General features: G+C 35.3%; 1 protein-coding gene across 9 annotated transcripts in view; it reads right to left on the minus strand.

The window, feature by feature from the left end:
- HDAC9 (histone deacetylase 9) overlaps positions 1-23,670 on the minus strand; it is a 938,800-nt gene that overhangs the window by 523,835 nt on the left and 391,295 nt on the right. For all 9 annotated transcript variants that reach the window (XM_073238726.1, XM_073238727.1, XM_073238728.1 and 6 more), the window contains exon 4: positions 23,072-23,134. In XM_073238726.1, the coding sequence (XP_073094827.1) occupies positions 23,072-23,134 (63 nt within the window). The remainder of the gene's footprint in view (positions 1-23,071; positions 23,135-23,670) is intronic.

Raw genomic sequence — 23,670 nt, forward strand, 5'->3', positions numbered from 1 at the left:
GGTATCTAAAGCATTCTTCCATATTAATATATTTAGACCTTTCTTATTAGTTTTAGTGACTATATAATATTTTAGAGTATGGATAATGGCAATTGATTTTTATCATGTCCAATACTTAAATCACCTTCAGTTTTTCATTACTGTAATTAGTCTGCAAATAAACTTTAAGTGTTGATAGTGTTGCAATTTTTGCTCCTGCAAAATTTCACCAGGATGCTCTTCCACTAATATATGAGGGTACCCTTTTTCTTGTAGACTCTGATCAACATGAGATATTTTGAGTCTTTTTATATTTTACTAATATAATTGACACAAAAATGGCACCTCACTGATGTTTTAATCATGACTGAGATTAATCATCTATTCACTTATTTATTGGCCATTTTAGGTTCTCTCTGTGTGAATGTGTTTTTCATATTTTGACCATCTTTCAACTGAGTTATTGGTATTTTTCTTATTGATTTATAGTTTGTATTTGTCCCTTACAGATATTAACTTCTTGGGTATTTTATGCATGGTAACTATTTTCCATGTGTCTGTCATTTAATGAAAAATAGTGCTATCACTTGTCATATAATTTGTTTCTGACTTCGAATGCCAAGTCAAATATCACTCTTTTTTAACTCTCTCTAGATAGGATTACACTGACAGAGATCTTTCCTAGAATGAATCGCCATGACCTCACTTATAAGCTCACTAATATAAATAGAAATATTTTTCCCAAGGCATAATATCTAAACTATAGTTTCTATCAGCAAATTTTTCATTTTGGTTTGTGAAGTAGGGCCTTGGAACCAAGCTTTATGTTCATTCTACGCAAAGTGTTTCTCAATCATTCAACAGCAAAGAAATGTGTATGAAACTAATAAATCAGTCACTAGGCTCCTGGACATAAAGATTCACTTTCCATCATAGTTTAAGCTTTAAGGGGCAGGGGACACCCCCCATAACCTCATACATACTTACCTCAATTCATATGGGAATAGGCATTTCAGATGATCAAAGCTTTTCTCTTAAGATACATGTTTTTAAATTCCATTTTTCTGTCATAAGGGACTCTTTCAAAATAGATTAGACAAACACCCGCTTTTAAAGATGCCCACAATATGGAGGACTCAGACCCAGCACTGGGCTCCTCTGTTACTGTGCTGTGACACAGTGGTTCCCTGATGGCTTCTTATGGACAGTGTTTGCCCTTATGGGTTCAGGCTGCTTTTTTGAGTTGTTGATTTAGTTTTGGTGGTTGTTTAGTGGAGATGGAGCTTCCTTCTTGCTTAATGTTGTGCACTGTGGCTACGGGCCAGCCTAGCTCTGCTATCCACCAGCAGCCTTTAATCTTTGCCTTCAGATCTCGAAGGCTATTGGGAACCCAAATAGCCAAACTTGTAGTCACTCTTTTAAAAAATGATGATATATTTACTGGAGTCACAAATTTCTATGCACATCAGGCACAGAATGGACAGTCTCCCAAGACAAATGCACATGTACATAAATTTATTAGTGTGCAGATCATTTAATAGGAGTCAGGGACTCCTTTGAGAGCATTTACGGATCCTCCAGGCTCTCAATGCCCTTTTTTGGTTCACTTCAAATCTTGATTTTTGGTTTATACTGAAGAGGTTCCAAAATAAGAGGGTCATTAATAGAAGTCAGTGTAGTTAAATAAGACAGAGCCAAGTAAAATCAACCACTGTGGGAGACAGTAAAGCAGTAAGTGGCAGATTATATGTGACCAAAATCAACCACGTCCTTTTAAATGGTCAATTAAAACATACCAAATATGTGATTATTTGTCTAATGTGAAATTTTCTCCTATTATTTCAAAAGGCAAAACAATGAAAAATGTGTGTGAACACTGTACACACTGTAAATGTGAGCATGTGAATGTGAGGAGTGAACAAAGAAAATGAAGAGGATCATTTGTACTTTTTAAACAAAAACCTGTACTTCAGCCAGAAGAACTGTCATTCCAGTGACATCCAGTGCTTCAGAAGTATAGTCAGGAGTTCCTTAAGTTTATATAAGAAGATTCTTGTCCTCACTGCCTTGTTTCTTGTCAAATTGACATTAAGAGCCCACTTTCTACCTTGCTGTCATGATCTTGGAAGGGAAGAAATAGGTGAAATGGAACAAAAGAGGGATAAAGACCTTTTTTTTAAATTAAAATACCCGGGCTTCACTTGTACTCCTCTAGCTGCAAGTCCTGTCCCTAAAGTGTGCCAAAGGATCAAATCAGCAATGAGGAAAGCCTGCTTGAAAACAAGAGAACACCAATGGCAGTGTATGATGTCCTACATCTTTTAAAAAATGATGATATATTTACTGGAGTCACAAATTTCTTTGCACATCAGGCACAGAATGGACTGAGCATGCTAATAGCTAATATTTTAGGACAAATGTGTAGAGGAACTAGGAGAGCAGTTGAGCTGAATTCAGATGCAAAGAGAAGGCAAGGAAGGGAGGAAATGACTCAAAGCAGTCTCTGAATCCAAGGTACTTACCCTGTTGTTCAGTCATTCCCAGTGAGAGCTCTGAGTTCTTACCAAGTGCGAAGTGATCATGCTTTACATGAAGCTACAAGTGGAGAGTAGCAAGGAAGTAAAACATCCTCAGACTCTATTTCATAATGCATTCTTTGAACTTGCAGCATCCATCAAAACCAAGGCAGGTAACTCATCTCTAAAATAAGGTATCTGTGGGATCTCCAAATGGACAGTGGAAGTCTTACTACATGTATAAAGGCATAGGAGAGGCTGGGACTTGAGCTAGAGATTTGTAAGTTACCAGCATAGACCTGGTAACTGAAGCTGAATAAGAGGATGATATCATTCCAGAAGAATGTATATAAAAAAATAAGAACTTTAAAAATTATTGTGGGAGGCAGAATTGTAAGATGGTTCCATAGCATTCCCTACCTGGTGTTACTCCATGATTATGTTAGGTTACCTAGCAATGGAATTTGCTGGTGTAATTAAGGTTTAGCAATCAGTTGACCTTAAAATAGAGATATTATCCAGGTGTGCCTACCCTAATTATATGGGGCTTTTCTCCAACTGGTACAAGAAGAAATCAGAGATTGAAGCATTAGAGGGATTCAACAAGAAGAGGATTCTTCATTGCTGAGGTGGAAGCACCACGAAGCGAACACTTGAGAGTAGCCTCTGGGAGGTAAAAACAAATCTAGCTAACAACAGCCAACAAAAACTAGGTGCCTCAGTCCTACAACAGCAAGGAACTGAATCCTGCCAATAACCCAAATGAGCTTAAAAAAGGCCCCAAACTCCAGATGAGAAAGCAGTGCCAGTCAACACACTGATTTCATCCTTGGGAGACCTGAGAACCCAGCTAGCCTATGCCTGGACTCCTGACCCACAGAAACTGAGAGATACTAAGATGCTTTTTAAAAAAAGTCAGATGGAAAGCAGGGAAATGAGGCTGTCATGAAGCTGAAACCTAGTAAAAGATATCAGTGCCCATAAGCACTTGGCAGTCTTCACATCATAACTTTTCCAAACGTGTTATTCTTTAAACATTACAAAGTGAGTTTTTCTATGTGTGTGGTCACCAATTTTGAGCCAAAAAATCAGGAATCAGATTATATATATTCATGTTTATTTAAAGAGAAATAAAAATAAAAGAAAATATTGGCTAAATTTCTTTTTCAGAAAAAGGAGCCTACTATCAGAAGTTGTCTTCTAAAATAACCTTTCCAAATAATTTTTACTACTATGTCAGAAGATGTTTGATTTTTCAGCTGAGCCAGACCATATGCTCAATTTATTATTATTCCAGCATTTGAACTTGACAAACATGAGATGACTCTCGGGAGCTCTTTTCTGAAATGAGTGAAAGAAGGTTGCTTTGAGTTTTCCTATTACCATTTTCAGGTAAATAGGACATTGAGTAGGATTATAAGCTAACATTCTCTTTTCTGGAAGATATTACCCCAATAATTTCAGCTATCCAGAACATACTAAAGAGGCAAGCATTTGACCTTTTATTAGCCAAACTATATTTTTCTATGGATATGATCCTAACTAAGCATATTTTACAGAGAAGTCCTTCTTAAGTGTCCTTTAGTGCTTACTTTAGAAGCCAGAGAAACAAGCTTGATCACCCAATTTTTTACTCCCTAACTCTACTGCACATAATCAATTAGGATGACAGAATGTGGCCCACTGGAAAGAGGCCTGCAGGAGGATGAAAAGTTTAAAGTACAACTGCAAAAGAGAAGCTCTTCCTTGTTTTTTTAAATCAGAGATTGGCTTTTAAAATATATCTTTTATGTATCTTTATGCTTAGAAAACTCAGCATAATGGATCTGGAAACATATAAAGTACAAAGGTCCATGTGTAGTTTAAATATCAGCTGCTGTAAATGGATGATTTTCAATTCATTTTTTTCATTTACTCATTCCACAAACATTTATTGAGCAATTATTACATTCCAGGTATTCTTCTAGGTCTTAGGTTTGCTTATATGAATTTGTTTTAATTAATTCAGGAGTTTATTTTTATCTTATAGATATTTTCCTTAAATATTAATGAATGGTTCAGGTATGGAATTAATTCAGTTCTCTAAAATTATAATGCACTTTTATCTCATCCACAAAATAGAAAACTGACTACCATCATTCTCTTAACCAGCTATACTTCTTGGTCTAGAATATCATAACCCACAGGGTACAATACATCTGGAACTTCACCTCATGCACTGGGTACTAATACTTAGCCCTAAGTTCCCAATAACATGTCTAACACTATGGAGTTACAAATCTTTGCAAACTGGCTTTCACCAACTACCCAAGTAGCTAAAAAGATTTTCATTCTCAGAGTACTGAATATTTGTGAATGACTGATATGTTTTTGGCAAAAAAGTGAATACTCCAGTAAGGCACACTATATTCAGCAATGAGATACACTTAACATATGAAAGAAAATTTTCCATGCATCACATTTCAAAAGCCTGGAATGGCAAAGTAGGAAAAAATACTGTTGTAATCTTGATTGCAGCATGTAGCTTTGGCATCATTTAAATATCACCCACAGTAGGTGTAAAACACAATAAAATATGACTCTAGAACCAATAACCAATATAATCTCTTTTTATATTCTAACCAAATTAACTATAAAACAGAAGTTTAGAAAAAAACCATGAATAAAAAAGTTTCTAAGGACTCTGTAGTACTTATTTCAACATACTGTTTTTACAAAGAAAATTATTTTGATTTAAATAAATTGTGGGAGAAAATGTAGCTGGAAATGTTTCCTTTTCTATTTATCAGCTCACTTGCAGGGATTAATTATATTAAGTAGTTGTATTTATTAAGATATTTGACTAAACTTTCTGCATCTTTATAATAATTTCTGTTACAGTGCTATTTAAACTGAAATTTTTGCTATATTTATTAGTCCAAATAACCTAATTTTTAAAACTTAAATGCAGTTCTGAATGAGATCTAGAAGATTCAAATGTAGTCACTGGGCAAAAATACAGGAAGAAAAAAATCAACACCTATCATAAAATCACATGCTCCTGATAAATAGTAAATTAATAATCTTCATTATTAAAGAGGAAATAACTGATTCTAAGCTATAAGGAGTTCAGTACGTAGTCATATTTGTCATAACTCTTGCTTTTGGGAAATAGAAAAATAATTCAATTACAATTGTAATACATGCATTATATATATACATACACAATGTACAGTGGGGGGAGGACAGGAATTATTTTGGTTGTTTTAAAGAATGAAGCTAAACTAGATAAGTCATAGCAATTACTAAGCTGATCTTTGAAAAAGGTCTGATCATAACCCTTTTGTGAAAAGGAAAAACATTCAAAACTAGTCAGGCATAACACAAGCTTCAGAATTAAGTTAAAATGAACTAGAGCAGAATGAGTTTCTAAGTGTAAAATATGTAGCATTATAAACTGATAATTTCAGACTAACACATGACTATGGCAATTTGCCTGTTGAATCAAAACACTTTTGGTTGACAATAGGAAATAGTGTTGTGGCTGATATGTTTCAGGTAATTAAAAAGGAGACTCATGAACATTTTTAAAACTGGTAGGGACCCTAATGGGGCCCTAGGCAACGCCCCTCTTGTTTTACAGATGTCAAGAGAAGACAACTAAATTAGTTAATTTCACATAGACCATGGCAGACCCTGAGCTAAAGCCCTCATGAAGTATAATTTCCCTGAGACCAGAGGTCAAGTTTCTTATCAATTTCATTATTCCTGAACTCTTCTAAGTATATTATTAGGTTCGTAAAAATATGGATTGAACATATAAAGAGTTAACACCCAGTTTTCCCAATTTCACTCTATGCAATATTGAAATTGTTCACACATACACTGGAATCAGAATTACATTCAGCAGAACATTGCTGGTATGCAAGGAAAAACAAAGAGGTAAAGAGCCTTCTGTTCCTTTAGCACCTGAAGGCTGCCTTCTAGAGACAAACTGAGATACACTGGTATACGTAACTGAAGAGCCTGTGAAATCCTATGTTAAAAATATGAAAAATATGTCATTTTAAGTTTGTTGCAAAAGACAGTTTGGATGCACTGTTCAAGTGGTCCCTGCTTAACTGTTCACCTTTCCTCCTCTCCATTTTGCTGACAGCGCTATAGCTCCACTAACTTTCATTCTGAAAATAGCCAAATATATCTTGGACTTAAAGGCCTGTACACTGGTTGTTCCTTCTGGACAAAGGCTGGAATGCTTTTCCATAGATCTTTGCATGGCTGGGCTCTTCCCATCAGTCAGGCCTCAGCTTAGAAGTTGCTGCCTCATTGGTCTTTTTAGGCACTACTCAGCAACAAGCATGTGGTGTGGCCTTAGGGTAGAGTTACCTATTTCCTCCTTGACTGCATTATTACTCCTCTAATTTCATGCAATGGTCCTCTTAAATCTGAATCTTTTCTTTTAAATCTCAAATTATCTTTTGAAGATAATTTGGTGAGCTATATAAAGATTGAGTACTTCTCTCACCTAATTTAGACTTAACTAAAATCCTCCCCATACCTTTATAAAATTTCTGCCCATCCCTCCATAAAATGTAAGACCCTACATAGCATTAGGGTTCAGCTTTGCAGAAGTTTGTTCACCTGTCCAATTGAATAACAACGGTATTATAAAAACAAATATTTGAGTACAAAATCTTTTGAGTATAGGTGTACAAAATGAGTATGTTAATTGTTCCTAAAGTGCTTAATTTGTAATCCATCCTCTGAATGTGGATTTGTGATGCAAGCACATCACAAATAATAAAATAAAATAATTATTTTAAATTTGTAATTAAAAATAACTGTATTCTGCTCCTTTGATCTAGTGGACTGTGTCCCTGCCCAAGCCAATCATTAATACATCTTTGTATGACTTGTTATGTATCCTTATACTCTTCATTTGTTGTTTTACAAAATTGCCATTTGTGCACTTATCCTTACATTTGAATTGTAGGTCAGTGTGTCGTGTTCTCTGATAGATCCATTTAATATTTCAACTGAAATTGTACTGATATAACATAGCTATAAGGTAGAAAAGAAATTGATATCAGGCTATCAGTGAGGCAGGGAACTGAATCGCTGGTAGAGGGGGAGGAGAAATGAGATTTACTTTTTTACTATATTTGATCTTTGTTTTATGCATGACTTATCTATTTCTTAAAGAAAGCTGTTTTAAAGACAAAGAGATTTATAGATTGATTTGGGAATGACTTTTTAAAGACATAGTCTTCCTATTCATGAACATAGCATCACTCAAATTTGTTTAGGTTTTTCTTATATGCTCTTCAATAATTGTACCAATTTCTCCCTATAATGCTATCATTTTTTATTACATTTTGCATTTGGTTATTTCTGATATAATGCAATCACCTGAGGGTTTTATGTTATACTGAGCCATCTAACTGAAATCTTTATTAGTTGAATTAGTTTCTTTTCCTTTCAAATTCTTATACATATGAGTCAATATTCATGGTTTGAAACATTGACTAGGACCTCCAAAGATGAACTTCCGGACATTAAAGAGAATGTGCTTTAATTTTATCATTAATAATAAAGTTTCAGATAGGGTTTTGGTTGATAATACTTTTTCTTTATCCTTAGTTTAATAAGAGTTTCAACCCTGGAAGGGTATTGGATACTATTCAAAGTTTTTCTGCATGTAATGAGATGATTATATTCTTGTTTTCACTTCATCTGTTAACAGGGTGACATTCACCAATAACCTTTTTCCCTTTAACCATTTTTGCTTCTGGGAATTATCTCTCTATAAAAGAAAACCTAAATGGCTAATGACAAATGAAAACCATTTAACTTTATCAGTAATCAGAAAGAATTATATTTAAATTTATTTATACAATTTTTCATCTCTCAGCTTGACAAAAATATCTAAAGTCCAACAATATCCAATGATAGCAAGGATGTGGGAAAAGTGATTATCACATATATGACTGGTGAAGCATAAAGAAAATCTCTACTACTATATATTGGTTCAATGACCAAGCAAGTTGACTGGGCAGTAGATAATCAAATAGAAAAATATTCTTTCCCAAGTCCACAAAGCAATTTAGTATGTTTTCTAGTCATCTAAAAACTCATATAGGTTTTTTTCTAGAATGAATTCATGTGAAGTTTTCTAGGAATTATGTTCATATTAAGGTTTAGGAGTACATACTAAAGAACAAGTTTTTTAAAAAAAGGATCACATCATTCATCTTTCCAGGTCAATGAAATGGGAGAATTTCCATTTAATTACTAGAATAATGAATAGTGAAATTTGGCTCTTGATTTAAATCTGAAGGAAGTGATTTTAGACCAGGGGCCTTGTGTTTATGGTGTTTAATCATCAGTTATTTGAATGTGTTTATACAGTCCTTCTTACAATATACAAGGTAGATCACATTTCTATCCAGACAATCTTTTCTAATATTTTTATTTCATCTTTCAAAAAAGAAAATAGATGAGTGATTCCAATAAACCGATTTTATAGTTCCAAAAATTATAATCCTCTGGAAATGTGCTTGAACTACTTCTTATTTCTTGTTAACACTCAATAAAAGAATGAGAAACTTCTAAATCCAAAATCAACCAACCTTGATTTGGTCCATCACAATATGATTGTTACAGGAGTTAGAAACTTAAGTTGGACTCACTATGATGAGAGAACATAACTGGCAGCATTTGCACAGTCACGGAATGAGCAGGGCACACTTTCTTCCCCTGTGTACTATGAAGCTGAGTTCAACAGCTCTGTTACACAATTTGGTTTTTTATCCACTCCTTTCTTGGCTCATACTTAAATTATTAACTAAGTCAATTAATTATCACAGCCTTAATGCCCTTAAATAATCCTAACCTGTGCTGAGTTTTAAGGCTTAAAACAGAGTAAAGACTTCCCTGCAGAAAATTATGCCTTTTCCATACTTATACCTATTCAGCATTCCTCCCCTCCTTAGATATAAATATATTTACTTCATTCTTCTCAATATCTGTGTATAGAGATTGATTCATTCCTTCCATCTGTCTCTCCCTAATATTTCACTATGTGAATTTCCTGTGCTGACATTTTACTTCAGATGATTTATAAAATTGCTGATAGCCTTGACATTCAAAATTTGATTATTAAATTGTTTGCCAAAAAACTTCTTCCACTGCCCCTTCTCAAAGAATACAGGTGATTAAATAATGCCTGAATAAATATAGATGACTTCTAAATAGCACTCTGATGGGCAAATCTGTTTCAAATCAATACTATTGTTAACCAAAATATCCATCCATTTTGTCCTTTTCTAAGAAAACTGTCTGTCTATAATGAAAACATCACAGAAGAGAAAAAGTAGGATTAAATGCAAAGGGGTGTTTGGATAATATAAAAGTATACCTGTAATCATTTCCACAACCAAATTTATTCTCCTTGGATAAAAAAATATATATTTATATGCAGGAGCCTTAAATTAGCTATTTCACACTTAACATCTTGAAAGCAGACACATATCTCATGAAATTTCTATTGCCATTATTCATTGAAAATCAAGTCAAATAAGAATATTCCCAAATTCCCTTTCTTAAGAATAACTGAAACATTTAAAGGGTCATGTACATATTGTCAAAGCATTGGAGGTCATTCTTCATCTACATTCTAAAATGAATTATTGTAATTTCTTGAGACAAAGGCTCTAATATTCCAAAGAATTTATATTTTTCAAATTTACAAAGAAACTGATAACTTATTTTCCACATAAGAGAAGGAATCATTTCTAAAAAATAATTATAAAAATAGAACATGAAATACCACTGTATTATTGTTTTTAATTTAAGTATTGTTAATATGCAATCATATATTGGTTTCAAATATACAATACAGTGGTTCAAAAGTTCCCCATATTATTAAATCCTCACCCCAACTAGTACAGTTACTATATATCAATATAAAAAAAGTTACAGAATATTTGGCTATATTCTCCATGCTGTACTACTATCCCATGACTAACTTATGTTATGATTGAGAATTTTTTGTCCCCCTTTATCCCTCTCACCCTCCTCACCCACCTACCCCAGCCCCTCCCCCATGGTAACCACTAGTCACTTCTCAATGTCTATGAGTCTACTGCTGTTTTGTTCATTCTGTTTTGCTTTGTTTTTATATTCCAAAAATAAGTGAAATCATATGGTATTTGTCCTTCTCTGCCTGGCTTATTTCACTATACATAATACCTTCTAGATCCATTCATGAAGTTGAAATATGGCAGGATCTCCTTTATTTATGGCTGAAAAATATTCCATTTTGTATATGTACATCTTCTTTATCCATTTCTCTATTGCTGGACACTTAGGTTGCTTCCATATCTTGGCTATTGTAAATAATGAGGCAATAAACATAGGGGTGCATATATCTTTTCAAATCACGGATTTTTGTTTTTTCAGGTAAATTCCTAGAAGTAGAATTACCGGGTTGAATGGTATTCTATTTTTAGTTTTTTGAGGAACCTTTCACACTGCTTTCTGCAGCACTTGTACCAATTTACATTCCCACCAACAGAATACCACTATTCTTTAATCATTCATTCATTCACCTAGAAGTAGTCTCAGTGATCAGTTATGTGCTAGTCACTGTAGGGAATAAAAATAGAAGTAAAACATTATCCTTTTCCTCTCGTAGCTTATAATATAACTAATAGGGGGGATGGGGACACACATACATTAATAACCACAGTGTTAAGACAGAAAGTGGGAATGTTCTAAGATAGTAAAGACAGAAAGTGGGAATGTTCTAAGATAGTAATAAAGGACTGTGGGGGTTAATACAACATAACTGGGGAAGTGTTGCAGGGGACTGGGGGGAATTAGCAGACCTTGGAACTGGGCTTTGTTAAGAGTTAGGATTTCTCCCAGTGAAGACTAACTGAAATAAGCAGAAGAGTATTATCAGAAAAAGGAAATAGTTGATCATTAATATATATGTATCTATATGTGTGTGTGTATATATATATATATATATATATACACATATAGAACAATAACATAAATAAGAAATCTAGCTTAAAAATACACCTGTCAAGTACTCAATAAATATTGGTTAAATGAGACAATCCTTGGGGAAAGATGTAGCTTCTAACCATTTTCCTCCAGCTACACTGTGAACCCAACAAAGTGTGCTGGCCAGGTGACTGGCTATATCTCAGTGTTCTTGAGGCTCAAGGAAATTGTAGCTGACAGCCTTCCCCTGGCCCCCTCACCTATCTGCTGATAAAGGCTCCCCATCCTCTCTAGGAGGCAGAAGTCACTGGAGACTAAAATAGCTCCAGAACACTTCCTGCTCTGTTCTAACTGGGCCTTCATTCCATTGGGCTTAGACTGACTGGAATGTTGAGGGAAAACCCCATGAGACAGCAAGCATGTGAGATAATGTGTCAGTCCCTCAGAAATGTTTGTCCACCCTACCATGTGTATCCATCATTGTTCCCTCTCCATGAGAAAGCAGAACATGTAGGGGAAATAGCTCTTAGCACACTGATATTTCTACTTTTTAAAAAAAATGGATCTATCACCTCCATCAAACACTTCTTTACTCAAGTATTGTAATAATTTGTCACAAATCTATCTACTCATAATGAATACAATGTATTCTAAACATTTTGTTTGAAAGTTAGAGTCCTACAGCCATCTAACCAAGTTTCTATTTGACCCATGATTTCCCTGAATTAATACCTGGCACACTGTAGGTGTTCAATAAATACTAGTGTAATAAATACTGTATCTTATACTCCTTTAAAAAGTGTTCAATATTGTATTTATGAGAAAATATTCTCAGACTTCTCTTATAATTCACTGAATGAATGTTCCCACAGAGCTCTAAGTTAGCCATTCGAAGGCATTTTAGTAAATACGTAACATGAAATGTATTAACATCTACTATAACATTTTCACCATCTAACAAGTTAATAATAGGAAATATAAAATGCAAATTTAAGGAAGATTAAAATCATAATTCTAATTTCAAAGGAAAAAAGCAATTATTAAGGTCTGAATTAGGCAAACATTTAAGTAAGCTGAGAGAATAATACATAAATGTGAATACTGTACATTTTATTGTACATGAAATTTGTTGGGTTCACCAAGAGTTAGTCATGCCAGAGCAACTAGTAGAAGCTTATACCTACTTTGTTTAATATACTCAGCATGTTAGCTCATCTATTTAAATAAGAAACTTATATTAATGCATCATAATCATAATATCATTTGCAGCTATATTTTATATATTGTTGCAATAAAGCTTGAGGCATAGATGATTACAGGTATTGTAATTTTTTATTAAAAGTCATTTATGATATACATTCACCTATTTGTCCACACCAGATAACAAATCTCTACATTCATATTTATAATATTTGATTGATTTTCATAAACAATCTCTTGAACCCAGTCCTGATGGGACTTAGAAAATGTACCTATTTTAGGAATTTAATGGAATTCAGATTTCTTAGCTTTAAAAAAGGTCCAATTATTTTCTTAATAAAAGAGTCATTCTTGTAAAGTGAAAAAAGAAAAAGAAGTGTGTATGAGTGTAAAATGCCATTTTCATTGGAAGGGTCAATAGTGAGGAGCTCTGTTTATGAGCCATATTAACACCAAATAGAGAGCTTAGCAATGTCTGTTTCTAAAAATAAACCCTGTGTGTCTCTCCTTGTCATCATCAACCAGTCTTCTGTGCTCTGTGACAGAAAGCATCAAGGCTGCCTCTCTGCCTTTCCACAGGCATTATACACCACTACCCGAAGGCCTCTCCTTTCTGTCAAGGTGGCAAAGATAAAAACAATTCTGCAATCACCCAAAGCACACATTTCAACATTATTGCCCCCTAAGCAGACAGTTATCATGTTGTTTTGGCAGCAGGAAGGAATCTGTGGTTTCACTTGAATGTTATTCTTCTTTATTTAAACTACTAGAAATAACCCAAAAATGACAGAATGCTCTTTCTATAAATAATCATTCCAGTGTAGAGTTATATTAAGAGGTAACTCAGATGGCATGATAACGCCTAACAAGCTAATCTTAGACCTGCGATGCCATAAGATAGAAATACCGAGGCTAAGAATAACTGACCCAAAGGAGACAGCCTGCTAAACAGAGCCACAGACATGTGGGCATCTGCAGATTTTAATGCATTTAATGATCTTCTGAAAGCTTCTTTCCCCTAGGAAGGCAATAAATTATGTTGGTCATTAACATTACAATCAATAATGCTTCTACAATGTATTTCATAAAGACAACTTAAGATTCTCACAACATAAAAGAATATAGAAATTAGTTGATAGAAGGCAGAGAGCTATTGAATAACTGGATTAGCACCTAGTAGGTGAAGTTATGTACCAGCCAACTACAGAACATATGATATTCATCCAATGAAATACAATTTAACTTAAAATAAAGTAAAATGTCATATCATGTTGGTACATACAAACTTTGTCATCCAGTTTTCACCCCAAATGTCCAAACTGGATCCAATTTAGACCAATGCATATCAAAAATAGGCAGAATCTAAATTTTGGTAGCTAGATTATTACATTTTGATGTTACATGTTGAACACAGGACTGAAGGGAGACACGACTTTTTTGATCCCCCACTTTCTAGGTAAAGACTAAGGTGGGTATAATTCAGACATTTTGGTCAAAAGAAACTGACCTCTACAGTGGTAATATTTGGAAAACAAAAACAAAAACACCTTCTCTTGCTAAAACACATTAGCAATAATGTGCTTCTTTGAAGTAGTGTGAATTTTTTCCTTTAGGAGCTATGCACTGTGAATGTTGGTTCTGTCCGCAATGTCTGCTTATTACTCTGTGTATCAAGAGTCTCTTGGAACTTAGGAGTTTGCCCTAAGTTTCTGTCAGCCCTGGATGCTAACTTCCTCCATTTTAATTATCAAGCACTGGGAATGTGGAGTAAAGCCTGCCTTTCAGCCCGGCTGTCAATTTGCGCCTGGACGTTTGCTTATAGATATAGCTGATTCCATATTTTTAGCACCAAACAGATTATGAAAAACATTATCCTATACTAAGTATTTTTATCTTTGAGAAAATGTTGCAGGGACATAGTAAACAAGAACAAGTCCAAACCTGAGATTTCCTGTTCCTAGCTATGGGGACCATCATTAGGTTCCTCTGAGCCTATTTACTTATCAGCAAAATATGAATACTGCTGCCAACTTCTGCCTATCTCTTCACATTGAGAGGATTAAATGATAAAACAATGCCTGGTTTAAAAAATTTTTGAATATAGATATTATATCAATAAGAAGAAGACTAACTGTGCTAAAAAATGATGAGAAAATAGTGGTCGAATCACTAACCTCCTATATTGACTGAACTAATAGATCAAGGCGGAATTTGGCAGAAAAACCGTGTTTACTGATGGTGATAATTGTTCTTTCTAACCTAACATGAGTAGTTCCTGATGTAAAATCAGATTCAAATACACACTTGAATTTTATTTGTAAGCAGATTTAAAAAGCACCATCAAGAATAAAATTAAAATTGCATTCAATCCACCAAATGCTTTTCTAGTTTCTGGGTAAACAAGTTTTCACCAAACCAAGAGCTCCCATGCCACAATATAACTGAATGGAAATTCAGTGAAATTTTCTTTTTTTGGTTTTAATTTCAAATTTTGAAAAAAACTTGATGACATTCTCATATCTTAACCCAGTATGGAAATGTAATACCTTAGACACCCACCAAAACTTACTTAAAATAATTGAAAATGACATCCACATGGCTACTAGTGTGTCAATATGGAATATAAATTATGAATTAAATGTTTCCAATGCAAGTATTAGACCATGAGGGGAAGAAGCAAGAAAATGAAGTTTTGGGGTATTTCCAACCTTATCAACATGCAAAGAGTTTAATCATAAGTAAATGACTAGCTATACTCTGTGGTTTGGTAAATTTCCTTCTTCCTTAAATGTAGTTTTCATTGGATTTAATTAAAAAATGCTTAAATATATATATATTTATATTTAAGATAGGTCCATCACTTATTTTACTATGGAAATTTAACATTAAATTAATGAATGGAACTGATATTCTTATAAAACAAAAGAATTACTTAGTTTTGTATTCATGTACCGTAGCATGATAGAGTAACCTTAAACATAATGTTCTCTGTTAACACTTAAATGTGTAGGTTGTTTAGTATTCTAAAAACTCTTGTTTAAAAATTACATTTGCTTTGTGCAACTGACTTAGTAGAAGAATGAAACTAGTAGACACAAGGTACTTTCTAACCCTTTCATCTCCTGATTGTCAATCTCCTAAAATTTTAAAAAGGAGAAAACTTCCCATAGTAAGGACACCATGCATCCCAAACTAAACACTGGCACTTCAACTTCCTTTCAAGAGCAGGAAAAAGCACGACACTGCCACGCTGATCTGAAGCACATACCAAAATATCTTTGAATTTCATCTAGAGAAAGCTTATTTTAAAGTCATTTTCATGGACTTTTATTCCAGTTAAATTGTTTTCAAAGTATTCCAATTCAGAAGAAAAAATGTCAAAATGCAGTTACCATTCCAGATTGTTAAAATTGTTCATTACTCTGAAAATGTAATAATTATAATAACATACTGGCAGAGACACTGCATTCTGAATATTTTAAAGATAATCCTCCTTTAATGTACTGAAAACTACATACACAAAGTTCATACGTTGTATACATTATAAGTTTTACACATTACTAGGTAAATTGCTCTCAATGCTTTCTGTATCCCTCAAAGCCACCATTAAAGGGATATTTTGCTCAAATTTATAATAAATGCTTATAATGCACCCATCCACAATGTTGATTATACTCCTTTCTAAAAAAAAAAAATGCCTCACAATCCTAGAGAGATCTAGTTTTCTTCCACAATTACTTCAGTTTCTTTCTTAGGGCTTCTTTTAAAAACAGGCAGTGCTAAGACAGGCTTTCTATTAAATACTAGTAAAAAAAAAAATTATCAGTGTTTAAATGAATGTATATCTTCATGAAAATGAGGTAACAACCACAAATCAATTGAAAGAGAAATTACACAGTCCAATTCTTTCACATAATTATTTATATTTTGAGACATCACAAACTAAAGAAAATTCCAACCACCAACACACACACGGCAGCCAATCCTGTTGGTGCCTAGCTGACATCCATTCCTCTCACGCCTGCGTTTTACGAGATCATTAGCTGCAGCGCCTCGTCGCGAGCCACGGCTCTGAGGAGCCGTCAAGGTGGCTGGTTAATGCACGGGCACGGGATGCTGTTTGGGCCAATGAGTAATGATGGACGATTCGGTGGCGAAATTTGGGGTGAAACCCTTTCCTTAAGAAAACACCAAAGAAGCCAAGGTTTTTTTCCCTATGTCTCTGGAATTTATTATCATGCATAAATAGATGCAATGCCTGGAACTGCTACAGTCAACTTGTGACTGTGGAGGAAACAGGCTGGTGATGATGCCAACTCTGAGGCCAGCAGAGTGGAGCTGTATGAAGGGCCTACAACCGCTGACATGAGTGGCCCCCTGGTACCGCCTACCTACCCCACTGCTTCACTAAGTGAGAGATGCTCTTCTTGGTCACTCTGAGTAGGATTTTCTGACAGCAGAACTAACAGACCTACTACTTACAATTAATCACTTAGCATTTGGGCACAGGAGCTTTCTGTGTGGGTGTAAGACACACTTTTTGGAAGTAAGTACATAGTAGAAGACTCATTCGAGGCAAAAAATATGATGATGAAAGCAAGAGCCCTCTACCAGCCACACCACCACTGCCACATGCACAGAATTGCTCTTCATTTCTTCTATTTATGAATTATTCTGTGAGATACATGGATAGACAAATAAACCTTTTATAAAAATGAGATCATAGCACCGGGGTTATTGTACTTGAAAAAAACATTACATTTAAAGGAATTTAACAAAATTAAAAACTGAACTGAAGGGACTAAAAACATACTAAATGTTTCCTTCCTATGTGAAGTACTATTTCCAAAAAGATCTAAGGTTAAATAAAGAAACTATTAAAAACAAATAAGCATTAGAGTCCTTTTTATTTTTAACTCTGTGTTTCTATTTTAAGCATCAGAAAGAAGATATTAGCACTTTCACACATCTCTCCATCTCACCTCTCCCCAAAGCCTCACATTGGTTAGCTGTGTGAATATTATTACATTGCCCTACTTTACTAAGTTTGCTTTCTGTCCCATAAACACAGTCTCATAGTCTAAATGGATTCAAGTGTTTGTCCCATTAACCTTACTATGGTTTCTCTACTTCTGAATTTCATTTTTTTGCTTTTTTTAACGTTCATCTCTTCAATGTGTAGGTTTCATCACCAAACAGACTAGCTTATGTTTGAGAATTTCTAACTTGCCTATTTCTCTATTGTAATAACATCTTGCCTGGGTGGAACATTGGGTTGCACTTCTTCTAAAACTTCAGAGATTCTCCTTCATTCCCTTCTGGCACTGAGTTTTGGATACGTTTGACATGCCTTCTTGAGCCCCATACATTCCCTTCCTCCCTACCTTCCCCCACCACACAACTTTGCTTTACCTGCCCAAACTCCTGAAGAATTATTTATCACTTGAAATTCAGCTGCCTAGTTAGGATATGATTCTGTGCAGAGCACTTGTAGCATATTTTCCTAAAAGATGGGAGTTCCTCCAATTTGCAGATTTGTTTTTTTCTTTTTCAGTGAAATGACATTTCTTCATTTTTGCAAAACTATATTCTGTTTCAATGTACTAGAGTATCAACTTCAGAACCATAATCTTTTTGCTACATTGTCTATCTTTCTTATTTACTGACTTCTCTTGAATTGGTTTAATTCCATTTCCTTTTTTCATCCCCTCTGATTGTCTCAAGCCTTTCCTCTTTGTTGCTGAGAGATTTTCACTGGTGTTATTGTTTTCTGCTATTTCTAATGAATATTTTTGTTCTACAATTACGTTGCCTTTTTCATTCTCAATTTGTTTCCCTTGATCTAAAATATTCTTTTTCATCTCATTTTATTGTTGTACCTTTAAACTCTTGTTCTATGGAATTTTTTTTCTTATGAAGGTTCTCTATTTGTGGGGAGCAATTATTAGACAATTTCATGGATTCAGTGAATTGATGTTTCTTCTTATGGAATCTCTAAGAGTAGCTGGGGAAACATATTTCATTGCAAAGAGCTATGGATCATTTTCCCAATGTAGAGTGTTGCTCTGAAGACTTCATTCTTCCAGAAGGCAGCGTTTTTCTACCATTTCACTAGTTTTTCCTCCAGAATCCTTTCTACTATTCCTCAGGGACAAGACACAATATGAACAACAGCTGACGATATCCATTAAGTTTGCTTCTTGCCAGATCTGGTAATGGGAGTAAGAATTTTCAGTAAGTTGTCATCTTGTTGGTAAAATTCTAAGGCAGCCCAGTAGTCAAGTCCTGTTTGGTCTCTCTATTTTGATCAAAGTCTCTGCTTCCACTTCATCCTTGACTATTAGTTGCTGAGGAATATTGCATTAGGTCCTATCATTTTCTTGCTCAGTTTTGCTGAAAATGTGTGTGTGCGTGTGTCTGTGAGAGAGAGGAGGGGGGGTGTTTGCTAGCTTATACTATTTTAGGATCACTTCATTATCTATCAGTGGTGAGAAATTATGTGGTACATTTTCAGCTTATCTCTGAAATTAAAATCACCATTTTAAAATTCAGAATTTGGGTTTACTCTAGTCTTCTGAAGGGTTTTATTGAACTTTGTTACCTAATGGACGTAGCAACGATTATGCCACCTGGGTCATGCATAGAAATATAAAAACTCATTCTTGGCCCCATTCTCATTGAGCCTATTTATAACTAGCTTATTGATCACTACCTATCAAATATTCAAACAGCCCTGTAAGTGAAGATAACCTGAGTTAGAGAATAGCAAAACAGTAATTATGGGGAATACCAGAAATAATTCTTGACATGACAGGAGCATTTCACAGACTTACATTTTCATAATTAGATTCTGCTTTCCAAGTAGACGTAAATGACTACTGAATCTAAAATGTTTCTTCTCCCTAGACAATACACACCAAGGAAAAAAAGGATCCTGAAAGGGTAAGACACATTTTCCATAAAAGAAATGCAGAATTTAGATTTAAATGTTTTTTCTTTCATATTCTAAAATAAGAATACATAGTGAAAATAAGAATTTTCCTCACTATAAATGTATTTTTACATTCACTCTGTACAAACTCTAAGAAATTATTTCATGATAATCATCCCAATATTGTCCAGAGAGGTCCTCTGTCCAATGTGTTAAGCAGCATGCCTGGCTCCAGGAGACACCCCGAATTCTGTCAGCTACTGTGGAGTGACCTGAGTCAATATTTGCACACGTTGCAGTTTCTGCCACAGTTATCACTTACGTTGGCCCACACAAGCCACAAAAGTGGAGATTGACCTGGCGAAATGTGCCACTCATAACTGAATTCCAAGACTACGTAGATTTTTAACTAAGACAATAGTGGACTACACTGTAGAAGCTAGTTCCACCTTAGATGTCTAGCCTAGCTGGTCAATGTTAGGAAAAATGGAATGATACGAAACACTTGTAGTTCAACAATATATAAAGAGCTCTGAAGAAAAACCATTTATGTAAATGCATAGTATCCAATATATCTAAAATAACAAATGAGAACTCTAAAACAATAGTTCACAACACAGCAAAGCTTTTCTGAACAGTTCCAAGAAATCGGCCATTGGTGTTCCACCATTCAATTCCATATTCTGCAACTTCTTTGCCTTTAATTATTATGGAATGAGGCATTTAACAAAACACACACGCACACACATACACAGGCACTAACTACTCTGATTTAGTCACAATTTATTCAAGGAAACGATTTAATTCTTATTAGACCAGGGAAACCCAAAAAGTGCTGATGTATAAGATAACTAAAAAAAACTTATTATCCAAACAAAAAATAATTTTCCCATGTGACATAAAAATCTAATTCATCTAGGGCATGGTAAGGAAGAGCTAGGTACCCAAGTTCATTCACTAAAAATAGTAAAATAATAGTACACACTTGAATGACATGTTATTGCATTTGAACTTCACTTAAGTACCAAGCAATAAGCAGGAGGACATCATTCTTTGTCAGTTAACAGATGAACAAAGCAGTTACATAACTGGCTGGCAGCAGAGCTCTTGCTATGACCCCAAGCTCTTGACACCTAGAACAGTGCTCTCTCTGCCACGCTGCGCTGCCACCATAGATCTTTTCTCTCTTTCAGATCCAAAGACTCCATCCATTTCTAAGTCTGTCTACCACACTCATACCACTGGTCCAAAGGAATGGAACAGGATTTGTACCTAAATTAAGACAACCGCACCCCTAATCTAGCAATTAACTTCAAGTGGTGACCCTACTTAAATGGTTCAGCACCATCGCCATCACTTCCCCCTACCCTTACAGCAGGGATACTTAGTTTGCAGCACATGATAATTGTCTGGAACATGGCTCTTTCCCATACCAATTAAATCAGAAACTCTGAAGGTGGAACTCAGACACCAGTTTTTGTAAAAGACTCCTGGTGACTCCAAGTTTGAGAGCCAGTGCCTCAGGGTTACACAATAAGGACTGAGGGATTAAACGTAAGCACTTCTTATATTACACAAAATCAAATGTTACACAACATGGTAGGAAGGATGTGAACGCTTTTATTTCTCAACTTTTAAAAATAAATAGAACTTAGAGTTTCCTTATTCATACCAGCCAGGTTTTGGAGTTGCTGTCAATCGACATCAATTTTCATTCAGTAGCTACTATTGCCTAAATGTTGCTTCCTGTAACCCAGATAGTCTCAAGCACTTCCCTGCTTGAAAACATTGTTGCTTTGTATAAAAATCATTAAATGTCAGGAAAACGACAATTAAATGAAGTCGAAGTGAAGTTACATACAATTATCAAAAACACTGAGAAACAGTGAAACTTGCAAACACCTGTAGCAAGATCCAACATCAGCTTGGAACTCAGAGCTTTGTTTCTACCAAATGAAAGAAAGATTAAACTTGCAACACAGAGGTGAGAGGCCCAAAAGGATCAAGTGTAGTACTGAGTAGATATCTAGAATAGTTATTTCAAAAGAGTGCATCCATATTCAAAAAACAAAATGCTAAGTGACCAGTTTGATCAGAGATACACCAGCAGACCCCCTCCTCGAGCTCTTGTGAACTTTACATCCAAGAAGATAATAAACTGCACTGAAATTCTGGTCCAGTTGCTTTAGATAAGCAGACACTATGAATTCATATAATTTCTGTCACTTAAGAGTAAACACAACAAAATTACGCACTTAAGAGTAAACACAGCAAATTACATGATTCCATGAAAAAACTGGGTCAACAGAAGGATCTTAAACTCATCCTAAACCAACCAAGGTTTAAAGAAAATCTGCTTCAGAGATCTGTAGATAGCAAGGTGTTATCACGAAACAGACATCATGCCAACCTGTGGAATATTTCTTTCACATCTAGCTGCATCAACATAAATGCTCTTTTATGTTGCATTCTTATCATGGAAATCTAGGAGGTCATCTACAATTAGGATTAAACCCATATAGAAACTTAGAAGATGTAACGGGAAACTTTAAGCCAATTTAGATAGAAGCATTCAGAAAAGGACCAAAACAGAAAGTCCCCCAAGCTTTATGAACTAGCTATTGGAAATGAATATGAAAAGAAACAATTACAAAGAGGTGATATTTGCCTGGAGAGACTGCTCTTCAGCAAACAGAAAGTGATAAAGCTGACAAGCTTCATCTCCCATCAGCACAACTCCTTGTAGGCACAAGCACATACAGGGAGAAACTAGAAACTGGAATCTGTAACTGTTATTCTTGAAGACGCGGCACCTGCACATAACACCCTGAGCGGTGTTCTGCCACCGCATCTGCCTGACAATGCTAGACTCCCCATATGTTTTTGAAGAAAAACCATCTGCTGATAATAATTTTATTTCATCCTGAATAGTTTCATTTTGGGCTGATGAGAAAAAAAGCCACATTAAAACACCTTCATAACTCCGGTAGCAAACACATTTCCGAAGGTAGGTTTATAAATAGATATGCTTTTGTATGCACACTGGAAATATAAAATCATGGGGCTAGTGGAGGCTTCAATTAAACTGAAGCCCCAGTACAAACTTACCTGATCTTTAAAGCCCCGTTTGAATACACTCACAATCAATACAGATCTCCTTTTTTTCTAGTTGCATAGTCAGGCAGAACACCAAGTACATTTTACTTATCTTAGTCCCATCCTTCATCAGAAGCTTCGCGATTTCATTCAGAAGCAGCCTTCCCTAAACACACTGAATATGCACAGGAACAGTAATGGAAGGGATCTAAGTTAAACCCTACAGACGCACCAAGAAAATAGCAACATCAACACCAAAAAGCAGTAAATCCTTAGGAGAGGTGCTTTTCTTACCCACGTTTCCCAAGGCTGCCCCCTCTCCCACATAAAATGATCCAGTTATGAAAGAGGAGCTTACCTGAGCTGATCATACTGTGCATTCTCTGCTGAGCCAAGAGCTGCTCTCGTCCAGCCACCCCATCTGAGGAAAAACACGAGTCACTCTCGTAAATTGTTTGCAGCATACTCCAATCACTCGCACTTCAGCTACATAAAAGATTCATTGCTGCTCAGTGCAGGGGCCCCAGGAGCTACCCTGGTTGGTCCCTCCTCTCCTCCGGAGGAGAAGCAGCAGACAGCAGCTTCCACAGTGATTTCCTTTCTGTTGAGATGGACATAAGCTTTTTAAAAAGACTTGGACACTTCCTATGTTACCAACCTGTGTACAAAGCAGAAAGGACCGAGTGGATGCTATGGCTCTCTGGAGTTTAGGTTATCCCGGAAACTAAAAGCAGGTGGGAAATAGGAATGTGCTTCGGGGTTATTGCTTTGTCAGAATAAGTAGAAAAATATTAACTCTACCCAGGAGAAACAGAAACCAATTAAACCTGGCTGTTTAGTTCCTCAGGCTGCTAGAGTTTCGGTGTAAGAACCCTGAGTCCTGCAAGTGGCTTCAGCTGGTGCCTTCCTATCTGCTAGTGTGTGTCTCTTCCCCCTTTCTGGTCTCTCAGCTCAAGT

Source organism: Manis javanica, chromosome 6 (genome assembly GCF_040802235.1).
Source record: "Manis javanica isolate MJ-LG chromosome 6, MJ_LKY, whole genome shotgun sequence".
NCBI lineage: Eukaryota > Metazoa > Chordata > Mammalia > Pholidota > Manidae > Manis > Manis javanica.